The sequence below is a fragment of the Aptenodytes patagonicus genome, chromosome 5 (genome assembly GCF_965638725.1).
Source record: "Aptenodytes patagonicus chromosome 5, bAptPat1.pri.cur, whole genome shotgun sequence".
NCBI classification, from domain to species: Eukaryota; Metazoa; Chordata; class Aves; order Sphenisciformes; family Spheniscidae; genus Aptenodytes; species Aptenodytes patagonicus.
In genome coordinates this window covers 4571398-4589878 of record NC_134953.1, presented here as the reverse complement: position 1 = coordinate 4589878, position 18481 = coordinate 4571398, and the positions used below count along the sequence as shown (strand labels likewise).

Genomic DNA, 18481 nt, shown 5'->3' with positions numbered 1-18481 from the left:
AAAGCCTTTCTATATAGTTAGTGGTTAGTGGTGCTTAATAGCAGTACCACTCGCCAGCATTTACAAAATCCCTTTTTGCTTCAGAGGTCGATGACATCAGTGGAAAGCTAGCCTACTCTCTTCCTCTTCACATTATATTTTTCTTTCCTGGCTTTTTCTGTCACATTTTTCTTCAGCAATAAACACAGCACAATGGGAAATTTTTCACCTCCCATTTCTCCTCCCATAGTACTTAATTTGTATAATGATTTGAAAGCATTGCAGCATTCTACAGCATTCTCTTCTAATATGCCCATTTACTAAATAAGTAATTTCTTAATTAAAAGTTATCTGATCCCTCCTTCCATATTCTGTAAAATTCCTCTTAAGCAGAAGAGGTGGATTTTAAAAATAAAACCTGCCACGCTGCAAAGTTTATTTGAATTAATCATGGACAGAATTATAACCTGATGGCAGAGCCTAATTGGCTTCAAAAAGGATATGAGGAGGTATATTAATAAAGTATATGAAATGCTATAAATATTCATTAGCTTTGAAGAATGTGCAGAGTGATTAAAAATTAATTCCATGAATGGCACCAGGGAGAAGAACTGCAGCATAGCGCTTAGGACTGCGTGAGACTCCATTTGGCTTCTCTGCCCGTTTTGGAAGCCTCATTGCTGTGCTTTTGGGGCTACCATTGTTCTTTACAATGTGAGAACCACAGATGGAATGTAGTCAGACAGGAGGTGAGGTTTGTGGCTAACGTTTTGAGACGGAATTTTCAAAGGGAATCAGACACTGCTGTTTGGTTTGGCATTAGGTGTTGTAACACTTCCTAAAATCTTCTTAAAAGTGGAGTTTTCACAGAAATTACCCGATGATGAGAGCACCAAAGCTAATATTTGTCATAAATTGTATGTAATTTTGCTTCCAGATGCATCCCACTGAGTATCCCCTTTGAGGGAAACAGTGTTGGCTGGTTTCCTTCATTTTGAACATCCAAATTCTGGCAGTTCTGTCAGCTGAGCAGATTCAGGGTAATTTGTAGCTCCTTTGTGTCTCAAAAAAGCCTTCCACTGAGGAAAGAAAAACATTTTTGCCTCTCTTCTCCTGGCCTGCCCTCCAAAAATGGACTAATTTAATCTAAGTATTTCCACCCCATTGAGCAAGGCTTTTTTGTTTGAGCTCGTCAATAAAGTAGGTTAAAAAAGTCACCATTTCTTCTGTTCATTTCAGAAAACAGTTTCTTCTGTCTTCTGTTCTACGCTAAACTATATTTTAGGCATTTGGTATTTCCAGAATAAATTCTTTCCTCTTCTTTCATCAACTCCAAGAAGAAAATTAAGTCCTGAATCACTGAAACGGCCCAACAGACCAGCTGAAATCAAAGGTGTTGCCTGTGGCTGAAATAAACACGTTGTGCACATAAAGAAACACCACCTCATCGTCAAGACAGCAAAGCAGCCCCTTGGTAACTGGTTGAGCCAGCCTGTGTAAATTTAGGCAATTATTTCTGAATAGGACTATAAGGGCTAATTAGGGAGGTTAGACTCCCTCTGTAGCCAAAGGAAAAAGAGAGGCGCCTCCAGGAGCACTGTACAGAAGAACAAGCCTTTGGGCTGGGCCACCATGGGAAGGACTTTCTCTTTCTGCTGTCCAGAGAAGATGGGCCTTCCCAGGATACAGTTAGCTTTTGTCAATGGATAAAAGAGGGGTATCCCTTATCTCTGCTGTCTTGGTTGCTAATCTTTTTAATGAACAGTATTTAGGAACAAGGATGGCCCTACGTGCATCTGTACGGCCCCTCTGGCTCAGCAATGTCTTGAATTTGGCTGGGTTCTCGAAACACTAGAAAGGGATTTGTTGGGTGAAAGCCACACGAAGCTCTTGAAACCTACCGCTCTAAATAAAAGCTCACTTTCTCTTTTTCAGATGGTCATTTGGAGTTCTGCTATGGGAGATTGTAACTTTGGGAGGCAATCCCTACCCAGGTATTGCTCCCGAAAGACTCTTTAACCTCCTAAAAACAGGCTATAGAATGGAGAGACCAGAAAACTGCAGTGAAGAAATGTAAGTAGCTCTTGATCTGATTAGATTCATAAAACATCTCTGGAATAAATAAATTTTTAAAAAAGAGGTTTAAATAAATACCACATAAATACTATTCTGTATACCTCGGAGGTATAATCAAAATATGTAGTGCTCAAAAGAACGTAATGAAATTAGTGAACGGTAAAGGGCAGGAAAAGAATTGCCAACTAAATGCTTGCAGCTACATCTACATCCAAAATATTTGTAGGATATCGAATAACACGCTTGCTAAACAATTAAAAGAGTTTGAATATTCAAAACTTCTGAGGGTGGGGTGAGGAGGAGAATTTCATAAAACACAGTGCTAGCTGAAATAGTCAAGAAAATGTTTCAGTGCTTTTCTGCAAATGAGATGGATGTTCCAACCACAGTCATGGTCTATTAGTTGTCCTGGCATTACATTGGAGAAAGGATACCTTGACCCAGAAATCTATACCCTAGCAGACACAAATTTTCTGTGACTTGATAAGCCCATGGCAATTTCTTTTCTATTTGGAGACAGTTCATATTTTATTGGCTGATTTATTAAAACGCTCTCAATGTGAAATATCTTCTCTCTGTGGTTCTTCCATGGTGTTTGGAGATGAGGCGTGATTTTATGTTCAGCCTGCAAATCTGGTCACGGTCAGGTGTTTTTAGAAAGGTACCGGGCTACAATCAGTATGACAACTCTTTTGACTGACTTTCAGTATGAAAGATGCTTTGGCCACACCCGGGCTGAGAAAATACAGCATAAATAATATATTTTTTTTTTTTTTTAAATACCACAGACAGAGAAAAAACGTTAATGGTTTCTCAATTTAGGACAGGGTAGAAGTTTACAAGTGTCACTGGCAAATATCCTCTAACAAATACATAATATTTAAATTTTTTTGTTTGTTTCATCTCAACGGGGAATAAGACTTCATTCCTCAAACATATGTTATGTCATTGATAATTATTAGTTTAGGCAAGCTGACCATGTCTGAGTGTCTTTTTTTTTATTCAGGCCACATCATGGTTTTCTGACTGGTTTATATTTTTCTCTGTTTTACTCAGAAATTTTTCTGACAGCCTTTGAGAGCCCACTTTAAAGACCATTTTTCTTAAATTGTATTCTCTCCAGTCCAGTGTGAGAGAGATCATGGATGAGGGCAAAAAATGCAATGCTTTTCAATAGCTTGCTGTAGTTCTTGTAGCCAACTATTTCCACAATTCGAGCACTTTTGTGACCAGATCACTTAGTCCTGAAAACACTTGAGCTAGGAAAATAACATGAACGGCACAGGTTGGAGAGTTACGCATCCAGAACTTGGCCAATGTCTGTCTGAGAGTCACTCAACTATAAAACTTTAATTCTGGTCCCTTTTGTTTCCACGCTGTATGCTATAGAAGGCAATTAAAGACGGAATAAGAATAGATATAATCAAAATAACAATAACAGAAGTAATCAGAAGAATGTTGTTTGGGCAAATAGTCTTAGGTTAGGCTTCACTTGAAGAAAAGTTTACAGAAACTTTTCAGAATTTAAACAAATGAAGAACAAAATTCTACTTTCTGATATAATAGCAGAGTTTTCCAGGTTGAGGGATGCACATCAGTGATGACACACAAATTTCTTCAAGTCATATGCAGACAAAATCAATTAGAAATCTGGCATGCTGCCTACACATGAGGTGCTCCTTTGAGAAAGCGAAAATAATGAAAGACACGTAAGACTACAGTCCTTCAAGGACAGCCAAGTGCATCATCATATAAACTCATAGAGTCACGAAAATAAAAGCCCATTCTTGTCAATGTCAGTTGTTGATTCAAGGGAATGTTTAACAGAACACACGACGAAGATTGATGTACTTGTGGATGGCCTTCATGCCACAGTTCAACTGCAGTACTATAAATTATTTGAGCAGAAGCATGACCCTCTTCTAACAATTTTATTTTTTTTCCCCACCTTGCGGCGGGTCACAGGTACAACCTGATGTTGCGTTGCTGGAAGCAAGAACCCGATAAAAGACCAACATTTGCTGAGATCAGCAAGGAACTAGAGAAAATGATGGTGAAGAGTAGGGTAAGTGTGGGAAAGCATGAGTGTTTGAAAGTTTTTGTGATCATTTGAGTTTGAATATACAGAAATAATGATTTTTTTTTTTTTTTTTTTTTTTTTTAAAGAGAAGTAATGTACTTTTCATCCAATTTTGAAGTGTTTAACTATCTAGTTTCTTTCCAAATGCATCCAGCTTTTTGAAAGCAGTACTACTTCATAGAGTGGCTTTGGTGACTTCAACCCTAAATGCAGATGAGTTATCCTTGATCTGTCTAGCTTCCTTAAATAAAAAAAAAAAAAAATTACTGTGAAAAGTTACTCCTAAATTGCACTCCTGAATAAATAACCCTAGGAAGCCTAGACTAGAAGAATGCAGTGTTTCCTTGAATCTGATCTAGTTTATATGACGATAGCAACAGAGATAGGAAAGCTGTATGATTCCACCATTCTGAGTTACTTTAAAACTATTATAACCCTGTATAGACTTTCTTTGAATGAATGGATGCCGAAGTCTAAAAATAAGTCCCAGATGCATACATTTATAAAATGTATACGTACCTACTTGCACGTAAACACATAATTTTTTTTTTTTTTTTTAAATCTACTAGTTATGGGAAGGGGGGCAGTTACAAATGAAAAACAGAGGAAATACAGCAACCATTATATGATTTGAGAACGTGATGGCTTTTACATTGGGTGCAAAAAGGACTAATAAACAAATGGGAACCATTTTGTTCAGAACGTGAACGTAAAACTAAGTTCTAAATTAAAAATGGCAAAGTGAAAGCCCTAGGCTGTACATTAAATCACTCTGACTTGTCAACCACTAACTTAGAGCTGCTGAGAATCAGTATGCAAACGATCGGCGTGCCCAGTGACAGACGTGTAATACAGCGAGGCTGGCAAGTTCTCTGAAATTTTCATCGTGATTAATCCAAAATAGAGCTCGGCAAATTAGTCATTTTTCTTCTTGTCTTTCTGAAGGAAAAATTCTGAAGATTTTTCAATTTATAAAATTGGGTAGCTTTACCTTTTTAAAGTTTAGTTGCAGTAAATTTCCAAGGGAAAAGCCATTTTGAAAGGAAAAAATATATTTTAGAGTAGTTGAAAATGCTTCACGCTTGTTTTTTGCATCAGAGCAAGTCAGCAGCATAGATGAAAACCTATGAATTCTTATGGTTGACCTAAATAATTAGTTTTAGAACTGCAGCAGCAAAAGCTTTATTTGGCAGTATCTACACAGCTGATTTTATACATGATTACGTAATAGCTTTTGTAAAATGATGAGATCCGAGTCCCTTCTCCTTTAAGCGCGCGTATGTATCTATCTATCTCTATTTCAGGCACGCATATGTATCAGGCATACCAGAAACTGAATGTCAAACAAATCGGTTAGCACGGCCCTGTAACTTCTCGGTTATTTTACTGACGTGCAGAATTAAGTAGGGGAAGTATTAATACGTCTCTAGCACGTCTAGTGGTCTGGCAAATCAGCTGCTTCCAAAGATGCTACGGTTGCAGAAAGGGAGAGCCTACTCAGGTGCTAGAGGTACTGTCAAAAGGAAAATGCAGCGAGGACGGTAGTTACTTGTTTTAAAGAAACCAGATGCACGTTTAGCCTTCACACCCAACCAGCAACGCTGCCGCGTACGTTAAGCCAGCTTTTTCTGTGTTCATTTCTTAGGACTACTTAGATCTTGCGGCTTCCACACCTTCCGATTCCTTACTTTATGATGATGGGCTCTCAGAAGAGGAGACACCACTCGTGGACTGTAATAATGCTCCCCTCCCTCGAACCCTCCCTTCCACATGGATTGAAAACAAACTCTATGGTAGAATTTCACATGCATTTACTAGATTCTAGCAACACAAAAAAAAAAATGATTTTTCTTCTGCACTGTTCTCAGACTCTGTAACCCCATTACAGTGTTTCTTGTCTGAATGAAGCCAATCAAAATTTGCTTGGAAGCTTCTTTTGGGCTTTTTGTTTGTTTGTTTTTTCTTTTGGTAAATGTCAAAAGTTTGCATCAGGATCATCCTTTAGTCATTTTGCAGCTGTGTTTAAAATAAACATTTTTTAAAAGGATGTGAAAATAAGTAAAATGACTAGATATCATACAGTAAAAGAAAAAAAGATGATCAGGGAAGTATTCTCAGGGGAAATATAAAATGCTAATGAGTATCTAATTCAACTGTCCTGTTGGGGGGGGCTAGGAACATTTACAGTGTGTTAGATTCTGCATCTCTAATTTAAGCAATAGACTTTTTTTTTTAAATACTGGTTTTTGCCGTAGTTCAATGATAGGACCCATCTGCAACATTTTTCATTTATCAAGATGGATTTCTAAATTTCAGCTGCTGTTAATGTATTCTGGATCCATAAGCTGAAATCTCTATTTAATGTATCATAGAATGAAACCAGAGTATTATACGCAGAAGGTAGAAATACTGTATATAAGTATTATATACAGATTAAATCAACATGTAAAGGCCTTTGAAAATTGAATTAACAATGGGCATTTTGAAAATACACTCAGCTGTTTTCACGTCCTTTGATTTACTATGAAAATGTCGGTACTAAACCTTGATTGAATGATGTAGCAAGTTTTTAAAAAGAACATATGCTTTCATATTGTGATGGTGAGATGGACAGTAAAAATGGTTCTTGCCAAAACTCCTACATTTTGTCTCCTGATTAAATATTCTACATGATTTTAGAGATTTACTAACATCACAGATATTTTTTTCATTCTTCAAGCAGTACGACTTTTGAAAAGTTGGATCTTTTAGCTTAAAAGTTGCCATTAATACCTGGCTTTGGGTCTATTTTTGATCTATACCCTAGCTGTAATTTTCTTTAATAGGTTCCCCCAACTCACGTTCACTTTGGGGCACTTAGTGGCCAGATGGTTAAAAGAACGCAGTACCAGAAAAAGTTGCCACCGAGGTTGATGGCAGATGCCAAATGCTTAATAAGCAACAAAATCAGATTTCTGGTTTTGAAAGTCTTGACCCTGGTATGGTTCTCTGCTTGTACAGCTGGATCAACATGGTGCTAAGCACTCTGCTTCCATTTTGGTGATCCCTTGTGCCTAAACCGAGAAGCAATTACTGGACTCGATGCAAATAATCACATGCCTGAAATAACACGTTTAAATGCCGAATCAAGACAAGAGTGCTCAGGACTTTGTTGGACTTTACTCAGTTGTGCTCCTGGGATTTCCTAAAATTAAGCAGGGCATCCCTGGTGAGGGTGTGAGAGTGTCCCCAAAACCTCACTGAAGCCAAAGGAAAGGCGCCCATTTAAGTAAATGGAAATACTCTCAGTCTTTGGAATGGACTTTGGATCCTGTCCCAAATAGGTTTATTCATTCTTGGGAGCGCTTCCCGTACAGCAAGAACTCCCTCTTGCAAAGCAATATATTGCTACATGCTTGCTAAAAAAGAAAATTACGGCAAGTTGGAGACTCATCAGAAGAAAAATTGTTAGCTTTTTGTTATGCACATGTGCGTGCGCGCACACCATTTTTTTATCAAGTAAGCACTTTATTTTTTCAGGGTTTTTGCCTACATCTGAATTCGTGCTTCAGGGCTTTCGAAACATCATTTATATGAATTGATTTGGGACAAAATCCAGTGGACTGGCTTAAAATATTGAAGGGAGTTTTGCCAAGGGCCTTACTGTCTGCACATGAAGTTATGGTTCTTCAGTGCAGAAAAAATTATCTGTTTTCATTTTTAGGCATGTCATACCCGAACTGGCCTGAGGAGAGCCCCGTTCCACTCACAAGATTCGATGGCACTAACTCTGTGTTTTCAAGATATGCAAATGATAGTGTATATGCTAACTGGATGGTTTCACACTCAGCGGCAAAATTTATGGACAAGTTTGATAGCTAAAATTTTCTTTGTGAAAGGTAATGGGCTCCTGAGGGGAACAAAGATGCAAAGAATGGAAAGTCCATTGGCTCGTTCTTTGTACAATCGACAACTAACTTTTAAATTGGCAAACCCTTTTATTGGTAGTTTCTGAAGTGTGTTATTCATGCTGAAGACTATAATTGGTCATTCCCCCTTTCAGAAAACATATCAAGCTGGGTAAGAGTCGTAGTTCCAGTACTTCTTTCTAGATTGCCATTTTGCATATGGTTCCATTTGGCAACTTCTTACTGCAAATGGCCCCGCGCTTCATTCTCGCTGTTTTCTTAGACTAACCATCCTGTGTTACAGCTTTCTTGGCTGGGAAAATGTACTTGAACTGCTACTTTTGTAGTGGCATACGACCACTCGATCTAAGCAGGAAGCACAAACAATATATGGAAGGGAGGGGGGAAACAGGCTCCCAAATTACTGAGCTTGCTGTCAAATGAGAAGTGTTACGACGATGTTGGCACTAACGAAGCCTGTATCTTGGTTTGGAAGCAAACATTAAGTAACTCAATAGAGGACTTGAGATTCAACATTTGAAGTCTTGTAAAATGTATTGTCTTGTCTTAATGAGAAGAGAGTTTGTTTTATTAGTCTTAACTTCTCTTACCTTTAGCACAATGGAGATGAATTTGATACAAGATAAGCTGTATAGACTGATGGCAATCAAGAGAGTTCATCTGACACAATTTACTTTCCATCACCTACATCTTACTAATGTTAAAACGTACAACCTTGTACAATCATAATTCCTCTTACGAGATTTTTAGATTGAATTCAAGTAGAGATTTTGTTTGCGGTCATGTTCAGTGAGTTGGAGTCCTCCTCTCAGCTCCAAATTGGATACACTGCCATGCACAGGACACTGCCATGACATAGCTCCAAATAAACCTATTACCTTTGAAAGTCATGAGTAAACACCACTTGCACAGCAAAATTCATCTAAAACTCTACTGTTAATGAAACTATACAAGGAAAATGTCACCGGAATTTGTTAAGGTGAAATACAAAAATGTTGTGCTTACAACACCGACTTGGTATTTGGGAGAACGATCTAACTGTGGGTCATGTGTTCTATGTGGAAGAGTAAACGATCAGCACTACTTTTGTCTTTATTTGTAATCTAATATGGTTAAAGATAACTTTTTGTTTCCTACAAATGTTGGGACGTAAATCCCGAGTGACTCGTTGTTAGCGTTGTGACGGTTATTCTAAATAATCCAATTCTACCAAAGCTTGCTCCTGTCACTTACAATCCAATTTAGCTGTTTTCAGATGTTGTTTTGTGTATCAACTTTATGTTTCCATTAAAGTCTGTGATTTCAGAAACAAGAGAGTCAGACTGCCAAAACCCGAACACAGATTTCCGTTTTAAAAAAAGTGGGATATAAAGTGCTGTGTTTAAATTCCAACACCTTCACTGTTGGAGATCATACTTGATCCGGTCCTGGTTTCAGACAAGCACGAAGCAGAGGGGCTTTTTCTTTGTACAAACGTTTGCTGGGTTGCGTAATGCTTATGTACAGTAAACAGATAATAGCTATGTATACAGAAGGGGTTCAGCTGTGATATAACCGTGAGCTTCACTGGCATAAGACAGCTGTCAGAGTGCATACTTTTAAAATAAATGGCACTCAAAATTAAGCCCATTATATGGGCTTTTTTTTTCTGCTGAGAGATCTATGAAAAAAGGAGAGGAAAATGGCACTTGTGGTAACTTTTTGCTTTGTCCAGTCCTTTTCCTGTAGTTTATGTCTGTAAATGGGAATTCTTTATTTGCCATGAGCAATCCAAGGCATCAAGATTTTGGGGGTTTTTGGTTTGGGTGTTTGGTTTTGTGGGTTTTTTTTTTTTTTTATCTTCCTTAAATTAAGAATTTCTTTTTATCAGCTACCTTCAGCAACAGTATTCAACTGGGAGATGTGAAGCGCCCAGTTTCTAACCTGAAAAGCCCTGCGACAACATTGCTGTACAGTAGGTGAGTGGGATAGTAAGTGATGCTGAAATAACCAGTGGATGCAGAAAGTATTGTGTGTTTTAGACTTCCAGAGTGAGTCAATGTTGTTTCAACCATTAATTCCTGTGAAAAATTTCACTCCTAGTTATTGTCACCTGTTACCGGACATAGATTCTGCATATAAAACACATACGCAGTTCATAATTATAGTCGCCATACACGATTACCTGCGTTAAGTGCAGCTTAATGAGTAATTCTTAACAAGTGTTTCCTAATCCAACTAATTTTGACTCCCTTCCTGCTCATGAATGTTGGTAAGAAATAGATTACTACTTTCAAGTATTCATTCATAATAGGAAAGCTGCTTATATCTTCTGTGTACGCTATTTTTGTAAATATTTCCCTTGAAGTGTTTCCTACTGGGTTCTGCGTTGCCATTAGTCAGAAGGGTGTGACAATCTTGTTTCAGTTCCCCAGTAGAGAGTAAATGTACTTCCCACGTGGGGAAAAAAGTGATGCTGCAGATGATTATTTCCATCAGTGCCAGAAGTACTCACGCACTTGGCTGCTCTGAGGAAAGTGAATTCGAAGGGAACAAATGACTCACCTAAATGCACAGGTTGGAGGGAATAACTTTCTAAAAATTTCTGCCAGCCTTTTTTAAATATCCGCAGGGATGACGTGGTTTACCTGGTCTGTGCTTTGAGTTGTGACAGATGGGGGAGAGGGTGAATCTCATGTGTCCCTCTAGTCGTTGCAGCAGCACAAGGAACTTATTGTAATGTTCATTTCTACAAACTTTTCCAGGGGTGTGATACTCAGAAAGTCCACTGAGAGGTTGCAGATTTTAATCTGCAGACAGTAGCCTCTTTCATAGAATAGAAATTTTAAAAAAATCTTGTCCCGTGAATATGAGGTACATAATATTTAAATCATGTGGGTTTATCTACAATTTGTCATGCAACATGTGCGTGAATCTCTATGGTACGCTCAACTGGACCTGTTTTAAGTAATTCTCAAAAACGTACAGTAAAAGCAAGTTTCTATTTCTTGGTGTTTTATAATCAATCTTACACGAATCATACAAGCCTCAAAATACATCTAAAAAGGATATTTCTACTGTAACTTTTGAAAGTTCAAAAAAAATTACTCATAATTTTGAAATGCTTTGTTTCAAAACCCAGCCCATCTAAAAGCCCTGTGTCTCTCACTGCAGCTACAATGGTAAATTCATAACGGAATACTAGAGATGACGTTCAGCGGCACCAGCTCCAGCGTAGCACCAGGCAACGTTCCCCATAAACAAGGTGCAGATTGTCCATAGTGAGATGAATGGTTTGACTTCTTCAGCCTAAGCTGTCTTTCTGAAAAAGGAACCCTATGATTCCCTAAAGATGTATAAACGTATGTAAAAACTTAGTAAGAAAACTTAAGCTGTTCAGGTCCACTGCATCTAACTTCATATAATTTGAGTAGCCCCTCTGAAGTTAGTGGGATCATTCATGAATAAATTATTCATAAACACTTGCTGGTCTAAAATCAAACAGCCCAATAGTCTGCTAACAAAAGTACAAAAGATATTATCAAAATATGGACAAAGTAGCAATAGCCCGGGTTTACCCATCCCTAGCACAATATTGTAACTTGTCTATCTAGAGGCCGTATTTAGAAGCAGGTACTAGAGACTAGAAGACAGGTAAGCACAAATATATCTCTAATATCTATCTAGAAGAGACAGTGAATGAAATATTTTTCAGTATTTATCAAGTTCTTCGATAAAGATGAGTCGTTCACATAGGCTGCGTTTCATATTTGTTTCTCACTTCTAATTCTTTGGGACAGCAACCTGCGTCTTCCCGTTACGATAGAGATACATATACTCCTAATGCATTTTGAGAAGCTGAATAGTTCCTCTGTTTTCATGGTGTGGTTTTTGGGTTTACCTGGGTTTATAAAGGGTGGCATGGTATCTCAACACAACAAATTTCTTGCTAAAAACTTACTTCTTTGAGCTGTCGTGAAAGTTCATTTTGCTGATAACGTTCTGAAATGAAGTAAAAAGGTTTTGCCTACCTGAGTGCAGACAAGTACACCTCTCCTTAAGTTCATCCGAAATAATTAGCTCCTTACTTTGGGCTAATAAATGTACATTTCATAATAATCCAACTTTATCTCATCTAGAAGCCGTTTCATATGGATTACAGGCACATCCGAAATGGTATGAACAATTTAAGAGCACTGCAGTTGTACTTTACATGTCACGAAATAACTTTCTGAGTTTCTCTATTAGAAAAGAGAATGAAAGAAAAGTGTGTTCATGTCCAAGGTAGTTAAAAAAAATTAGTAACTTTTGAAATCAATGACAATGTAATGATCGTTGTCATTAGGTATCAGACCGAGTTTGATTCTATCCTTGCCGATTTATGCCAATGTGTGTTAACATATAAGATAACTGGTTTAAGTGCATTTTTACCTTGCCACGAGAAAAAGCTTTCCATTTAATCAGCTAAGCACAGAAGTTTGTAGAGGTTCAAACTATTACACTGATAGCAAGTGACGTGCGTATTTTGAATAAATAGTGATGTTTACAGCAGGTGTTTCTGTTTGTTTTGGGGTTTTTTTGTTGGCTCCCAAATATAAAAATGGATTGGGTTTTCACAAAGCACTCAGCTTTGACCTAGGTCACCTCCCTGATAAACCTCTGCTGATTTTAATGGAGAGAAAGTTTAGCCAAGGGGTAAATCTTGACCCAAAATATCAATATAAAAAGAGGCTTATTTTATCACAGTATTGATGTAGTGGAAAGAACCGCTAGTTGCGTGGTCAGAATTACTGAGTATGTCTGCGTAGATACCGCGTCGTGTTTTAAAACGTGAGTAGGGTATGAAGGTCAAAGCAGTCCCTCTTCCCGCCTAGCCTGTAGTTAGGGGCAGGTCCAATCAGCCTGGTACCTGCAGAAGTCCCCGCGGGAAATCAGGTCAGCCCAGCATTTTGTGTGAGTTTCCTTTTGTATTTACAAGATGACAGACAAATAAAGCATCAAGTTAGAGACTTGGGGCGGAAGCTGATACATCAGCTTCATTTTCTCACCCTCTCTGCAAGAGATTAGTTATTAACAGAACCAGATATTATGATTATTTCTTAACTTCAGAAACGTGTTGGCATGTCCCAAAAGAGAAATAGAGGTCCCCTGCCGGAAAGCATGTCCATTGTAGCGGGACTAGGTTTTTATGTATTTCATAATCTCCTCTAAGTGGAGGACAGAAGAGCATGTAAGCCAACACATCCAGGGCCTTAGATTTAGAATTATGTTTGCAAAATAACTTATTATTGAATGCTGCAGGGACATACGATTTTAATCTTTCACAACACTGCTGCCAAAAGTAGTTGCGGAGTTACTACATACCAGACTAGCACTACATCTGTTGGACAAGGAGTCAACAGATGACTGCAAAGAGCAGGTACGCATGGTCTCTTTCTTCTCTGCTATCACCCCACTATTCCCTTCCTCCCCATTTGATCTGGTCTGGGTAGGAACACGGATTTGCCCACAGGAGACTTTTCCGTATGCTGAAGTCTGCAGGGACAGAAGGGTTTGAGATGGTAAGGAGACGGGGACCCCTTCTTCTGTTCATATTCTGCAGGATGGGGTTCCATACCTTCTCACTCTTGAAGCTTGTGAACGGACAAGCTACTGACCGGACAGAATTGGCAGAAGACAAATGTCCTGCCGCCCAGGCACGGGCCACGCGGAAGGTATCGTGTGAAGGCTCGCAGGGAGGCTCGCCGGGACGTGGAGGTCTAGTCTCACACTCACGTTCATAAACCCTGCAGCGTAACAAAAGCGATCTGAAGTTCAAGAACTTTAAAAGTAGAGTCCTGATCTGAAATGAGAAGTTAATGTACGTGTACCCCCTGACGTTGAGAGAGGGTTGGCACCTAATAAACATAGCGTGGTTTGTGATTGTATAAGCCCAGAGCTGTGAGGTTATGAAAGGAGAATGTTATCCTTACGTCTGTGGGGTTGCAGCTAACATACCTCCTCCCACAGAAAACTGTAGCTGTTAAAACCCCTTGGCACTTGTAACGCTGGGTTCCCACTGTTAACCAATCTCTTTATACGATTCTCTCCAAACGTCCAATTATCACTAGCCAAAAACGTTTGGATTTTTAATTTCAACAAATTCCCGGCAACAAAAGGAAGGTTCAGAAATGCCAAAATAAACCTCCTGCATCTTTAGGGGCTTCAGAGATGTGAAACGGGTCCAGTCCGCGTTCAGACACAAACGAAGCAAGTTTGGCTGGAGCGCGTAGGCATTTCATAGAATCATAGAATCATTGAGGTTCCCTCATTTAGCTAATTTAGCTAATTTAGCTAATTCCCTCATTTTAACTAATCCATCATTTCCCTCAGTTTTTGCCTCATGCTGGTAGATACCTCATTTAGAACAACTCAAGAAACTTCGGACTGCCAAACTTGAATTTTTTAGCCCACGATATAGCCACAGATTTGAATTCCTGTAGAAACTCAGCCTAGATCTGGGTATCAAACTTCGCAGTTTCCAGTCTGGTTTTTCTGCATTCCCCCGGCCACGTAAGTACTTGTTAAAGCCCTTATATAATTTTTCAGCTGTTCAGGGCTTTCCCTCCTGCCATGATCATAGTTGAAAGAGTTTGATGTGAGCACTGATTTTCATTTGCAACATGTGCCATTTTCATAGCTAGCTGCCAAAGCAATTTCCCGTCTGAATTTACTATGCTTAAGGATGGAAGTATTTTAAATCTTTTAATACAACTAAATCAAAGGAACCTGTATTATAAGCATTTGGTTCGCTAAGAATCTTGCTTTGCCTACATTTAGGTAAATTTTAAGGTTATTTTGCGGGAGAAAAATAACAATTCCACTTGCTCTTTCAGATGTTGTGAAGAAGCAAGCTATAGCCCAATGCAAATCAATGAAACAGTAGGATACACTGATCCTACTTGTTTACCAAATTGCTACCAATAACAAGAATAGCATCCATTTATTCGAGAGTCTTTCACAAAAAAAAAGGAAGAGATTTGGAGTAACTTCATTACAACCTTAGGTCTGTTGGGAAGGAAAATGTCAAAAGGGTGGAATCCCAGGTAAGCGGTGGCTGATAGGACAGACGAGGAGGCTGCTCGAGAGGGTGGCTCTCGTCCCTTGGGAAAGCTGGTCACGGGTTCATCTTCTTAAGATGATTGAAAAGTTTGGGAGACCATTGTAAAGACTGAGATGTGGGAAAAGCCTATGGAAATATCTAGGAGATAAATACCAGATTTATGGTTTGGGTTTTTTTTTAAATTGTGTATGCAGCTTCAAGAATCGGCCAGCAAGAAGCAAGCGGAGTTCACTGCGCTCCAAGATGGTTTTTGTCTGGTCAGGACTGTCGGTGGTTGATTTGACAGCAGAAGACAGGCATGATTCTTTCTCCTACAGGGTATAAATAATCGAGAAAGATTTTAGCCTCGAGTCAGGAAATCATTCAAACACTTACTTAACTGGTTTTCCAGTGCGGAGAGGCTTTCGAAACAGTGGCCTGGTCCTGACATAGCAAATAGAAAGGCATTAAGTTTATGCTGATTATGAGGATTTTTATTTTAAAACACGGATGTCTCACCCAGTGTTGCTCTTTCAGGATCATTTGTTAAAATGAACTGTGACGATTTGTTAAATACTGAGCAGAAACAGATGATGTGGGTTTTTTTTAAAAACACTACTGAGAATATTTTAATTTATACTGAAAGACGTTTATCGCCATTTTTACATGCACAAAGATAAAGTAAGCAATCGGATTGCTGTCATCGGAGACAACTTTTTAACCAAACAGAAATAATGCTTATTGAATCATTTTGACTTGCTTAACCGAGTCTCTGTTATGGCTTACTAATGTTACGAAATGTGAAATGAATGTTTTGAAGCGCTAGGCCTTAAACTAGAGATTACTTACAATAGTTACCATTTCAAATTATAATCATGTATTTATTAGGCAATACATAACAGAACACTATTCGTGGTATTAGACCTTGAAATGCAGTAATATGAATAGCACATATTATCTTTTTTGCTATAAAAGGCATCAAGCATACAGTGAAGACCTTGTCATACAAGATTTGAACACAGCTCAGGGGAGCAAAGGGAGAAGGTCCAGTACTGTACCTTGCACGATGACCCTATAATCCACATTACAACAGAAAGCGCACAAAAACTTCACATCCCCCTCAGCGATTAAGCAGCACCTCCTTACGTGTCGCCGGTAAACAAGAGTCCCTAGTTAATCTGGATACTGGAGTTAAGTTAAAAACTGAGATCAGAGCTTTTAGCCTACTTGCTTATTCCACGCAGTGCCTCGGGGGCTCGCCGTCCCCAACGCTACGTTCGCTGCGCCCCGACCTCCCTCTGCAGCGGGGGCTTGCTGCTGGCCCGGGAAGCCGGGGCAGAGAGTCGTGCCAGCTCGTGCTGGGCCACTGCTGGCCGTTACCCATCTCAGGCAAGGGATGGCCAAGGACCCCTTCCTTTTGGCACCGCCTCGTCTTTCCAGAACCCCAGCCCCGCTGGGTTTTCCCCGCATAAACAGCCTACGTGCGGAAGCACAAGCGAGCGCCGTCCCCATCGCCAGTTCTGCCTCGCGTCTCGGATTCGGGACATGCTGCCCGTGTTTAACCCGGGTCTTACCAAACCTTACAGCCAGCCTCTCCTGGCTGCCGAGCAGCAGGCTTGTGACCGAGAGATCAAAACTGTAGGCGTTTGCCCCACACAAACATGCACAAAATAATCAGCAGCCTGTTAGCGTTCATAGGTTAAGCTGGTTTTTTTCACCCGCTACACGTGACCAAATTTTGTAAACCAGTCTGCATTTGTAACGAACATCCTCACGTTCCGAGCACACGTCAGTAACTTTAACACAGCCTGCACACGGTTTCTAAGATGCTTGCGTTGCAGAACCAGTCAGTTGTAAAAACTTTTTATCTCTGTCCTTATCCGGCCATAGATACGATTTGTTTTTTAGAATAGTACAAATTGTCGCTCGTCTAGCACAGTCAAAGAACTGGGAACTGACATTCTTGAAATTAAAGAGAAAAAAAAAATTGAAAAAAAAAATATATAAAAAAAAGATTCAATTCTTTCTGGTAAATACTTCTGAACCTGATATTCCTTAATTTAAATGAGGTGCGGGCTGCCAGATCAGGTCTTTGTCGTTCTAGTTCTGAAAATAGGAGCAGGAAAGGAGAAGCAGGAACAAATTTTCATTGCTCTTGAGGAGAAGTGGGAACAAATTCAAGTGAATTTCAAAGTGGTTTGCTGTTCAGCTGTCCTATGATTGCATTCCTAATGTAAAATCTTGCTTTGAATTAATTGGATTTGGAGCTCCATTTTACCGACAGATGTGAGCCATTGCAAGATTCTTATCAGCAAAGCTTTTTCTTAACAAAGGTAAAGATAAAACAATTGTTACAAGTCAAAAATTAAAGAGGAGCTTGTGAGACTGTTAGGAAGGTAGCGCAGTGACGTTCGAGCCTGGCTTTGCACATCACTTCATCTTTACCGATGAGTTTTATAATGATAATAGCAAAGTCTCAACAGCGTGCTTTAACACGTTTCTCAAAATCAGCCGCTGGTTTTGCGCACCACAGGATGAGATGCCGATTTCCATGAAAATCTAAGCACAGGATTTTCAACTGCTCAGTTGAGGTACGGTATTTCTTTCTGGTTGCCTGTTGATATTCTGTGGTACCCAGGAGGGTTCCCTCTTGATGAGGGAACAGTGTACATCCTACCTTCCTTTAGCCCCGTCTTACACCGTTTCAACGCTGCAAGAGTTTTTCAGTCCTTGATAGTAAAGTACTACTAATAAAATCAAAGTGGTACTGTGTTTTTGTTATTATTTCCATGTCATTTTACGGGGGGAATAGTTTACAACTACGGAAAATGTTGCACTTAAAAACATTTTTTAATGATTTATACGCAACAATGAGTGGTACCAGAAACAAGAGAAAAAAACATAACTTATTTTATGAACTAACTGACTGGAGTTTGGACTTAGGGAGATATTTTTTGGGCAGACAAGCCTGTAGCGAACACCGGCAAAAAAAAAAACAAACCCAGAACTGGAGTGAAGTAGACAGATCTTGCCGAAAATGGGCCAGCCCAGTACAGACAACGAACACCTGAGACGTTTCTCTGGTCCTGTCTATTGTACAAAGAAACGAACGCCGGCTTTGTACTAACCGCCTGCTAACCTGTCAGCATGGGTGATCATCTCTGTACTGCGCCTCCCTCCAGCTTTGTCTTTATTTTCTGTGGAAGGTGGTGGTGGGTTTTTTGACTGCCTGGACAGGCCCAGTGGGTACAACAGATTATGCAGTAAGGCATATTAAATACTGATATACTGAGTATTTTGTATAAAACATGAAGCGTCTCAGATTAAGGAAAACCAAATATTTCCCTCTCTAAAGATACTGTATTTAATGTAGTTATT

General features: G+C 39.2%; 1 protein-coding gene across 1 annotated transcript in view; it reads left to right on the top strand.

Annotated features, from left to right (window-relative positions):
* RET (ret proto-oncogene) overlaps positions 1-9614 on the top strand; it is a 136411-nt gene extending 126797 nt beyond the window's left edge. Inside the window, exons 20-23 of the mRNA XM_076338377.1 lie at positions 1915-2052; positions 4021-4120; positions 5781-5928; positions 7839-9614. Of these exons, the coding sequence (XP_076194492.1) occupies positions 1915-2052; positions 4021-4120; positions 5781-5928; positions 7839-7996 (544 nt within the window). The 3' untranslated portion in view covers positions 7997-9614. The remainder of the gene's footprint in view (positions 1-1914; positions 2053-4020; positions 4121-5780; positions 5929-7838) is intronic.
* The last annotated feature ends 8867 nt before the right edge of the window (positions 9615-18481 follow it).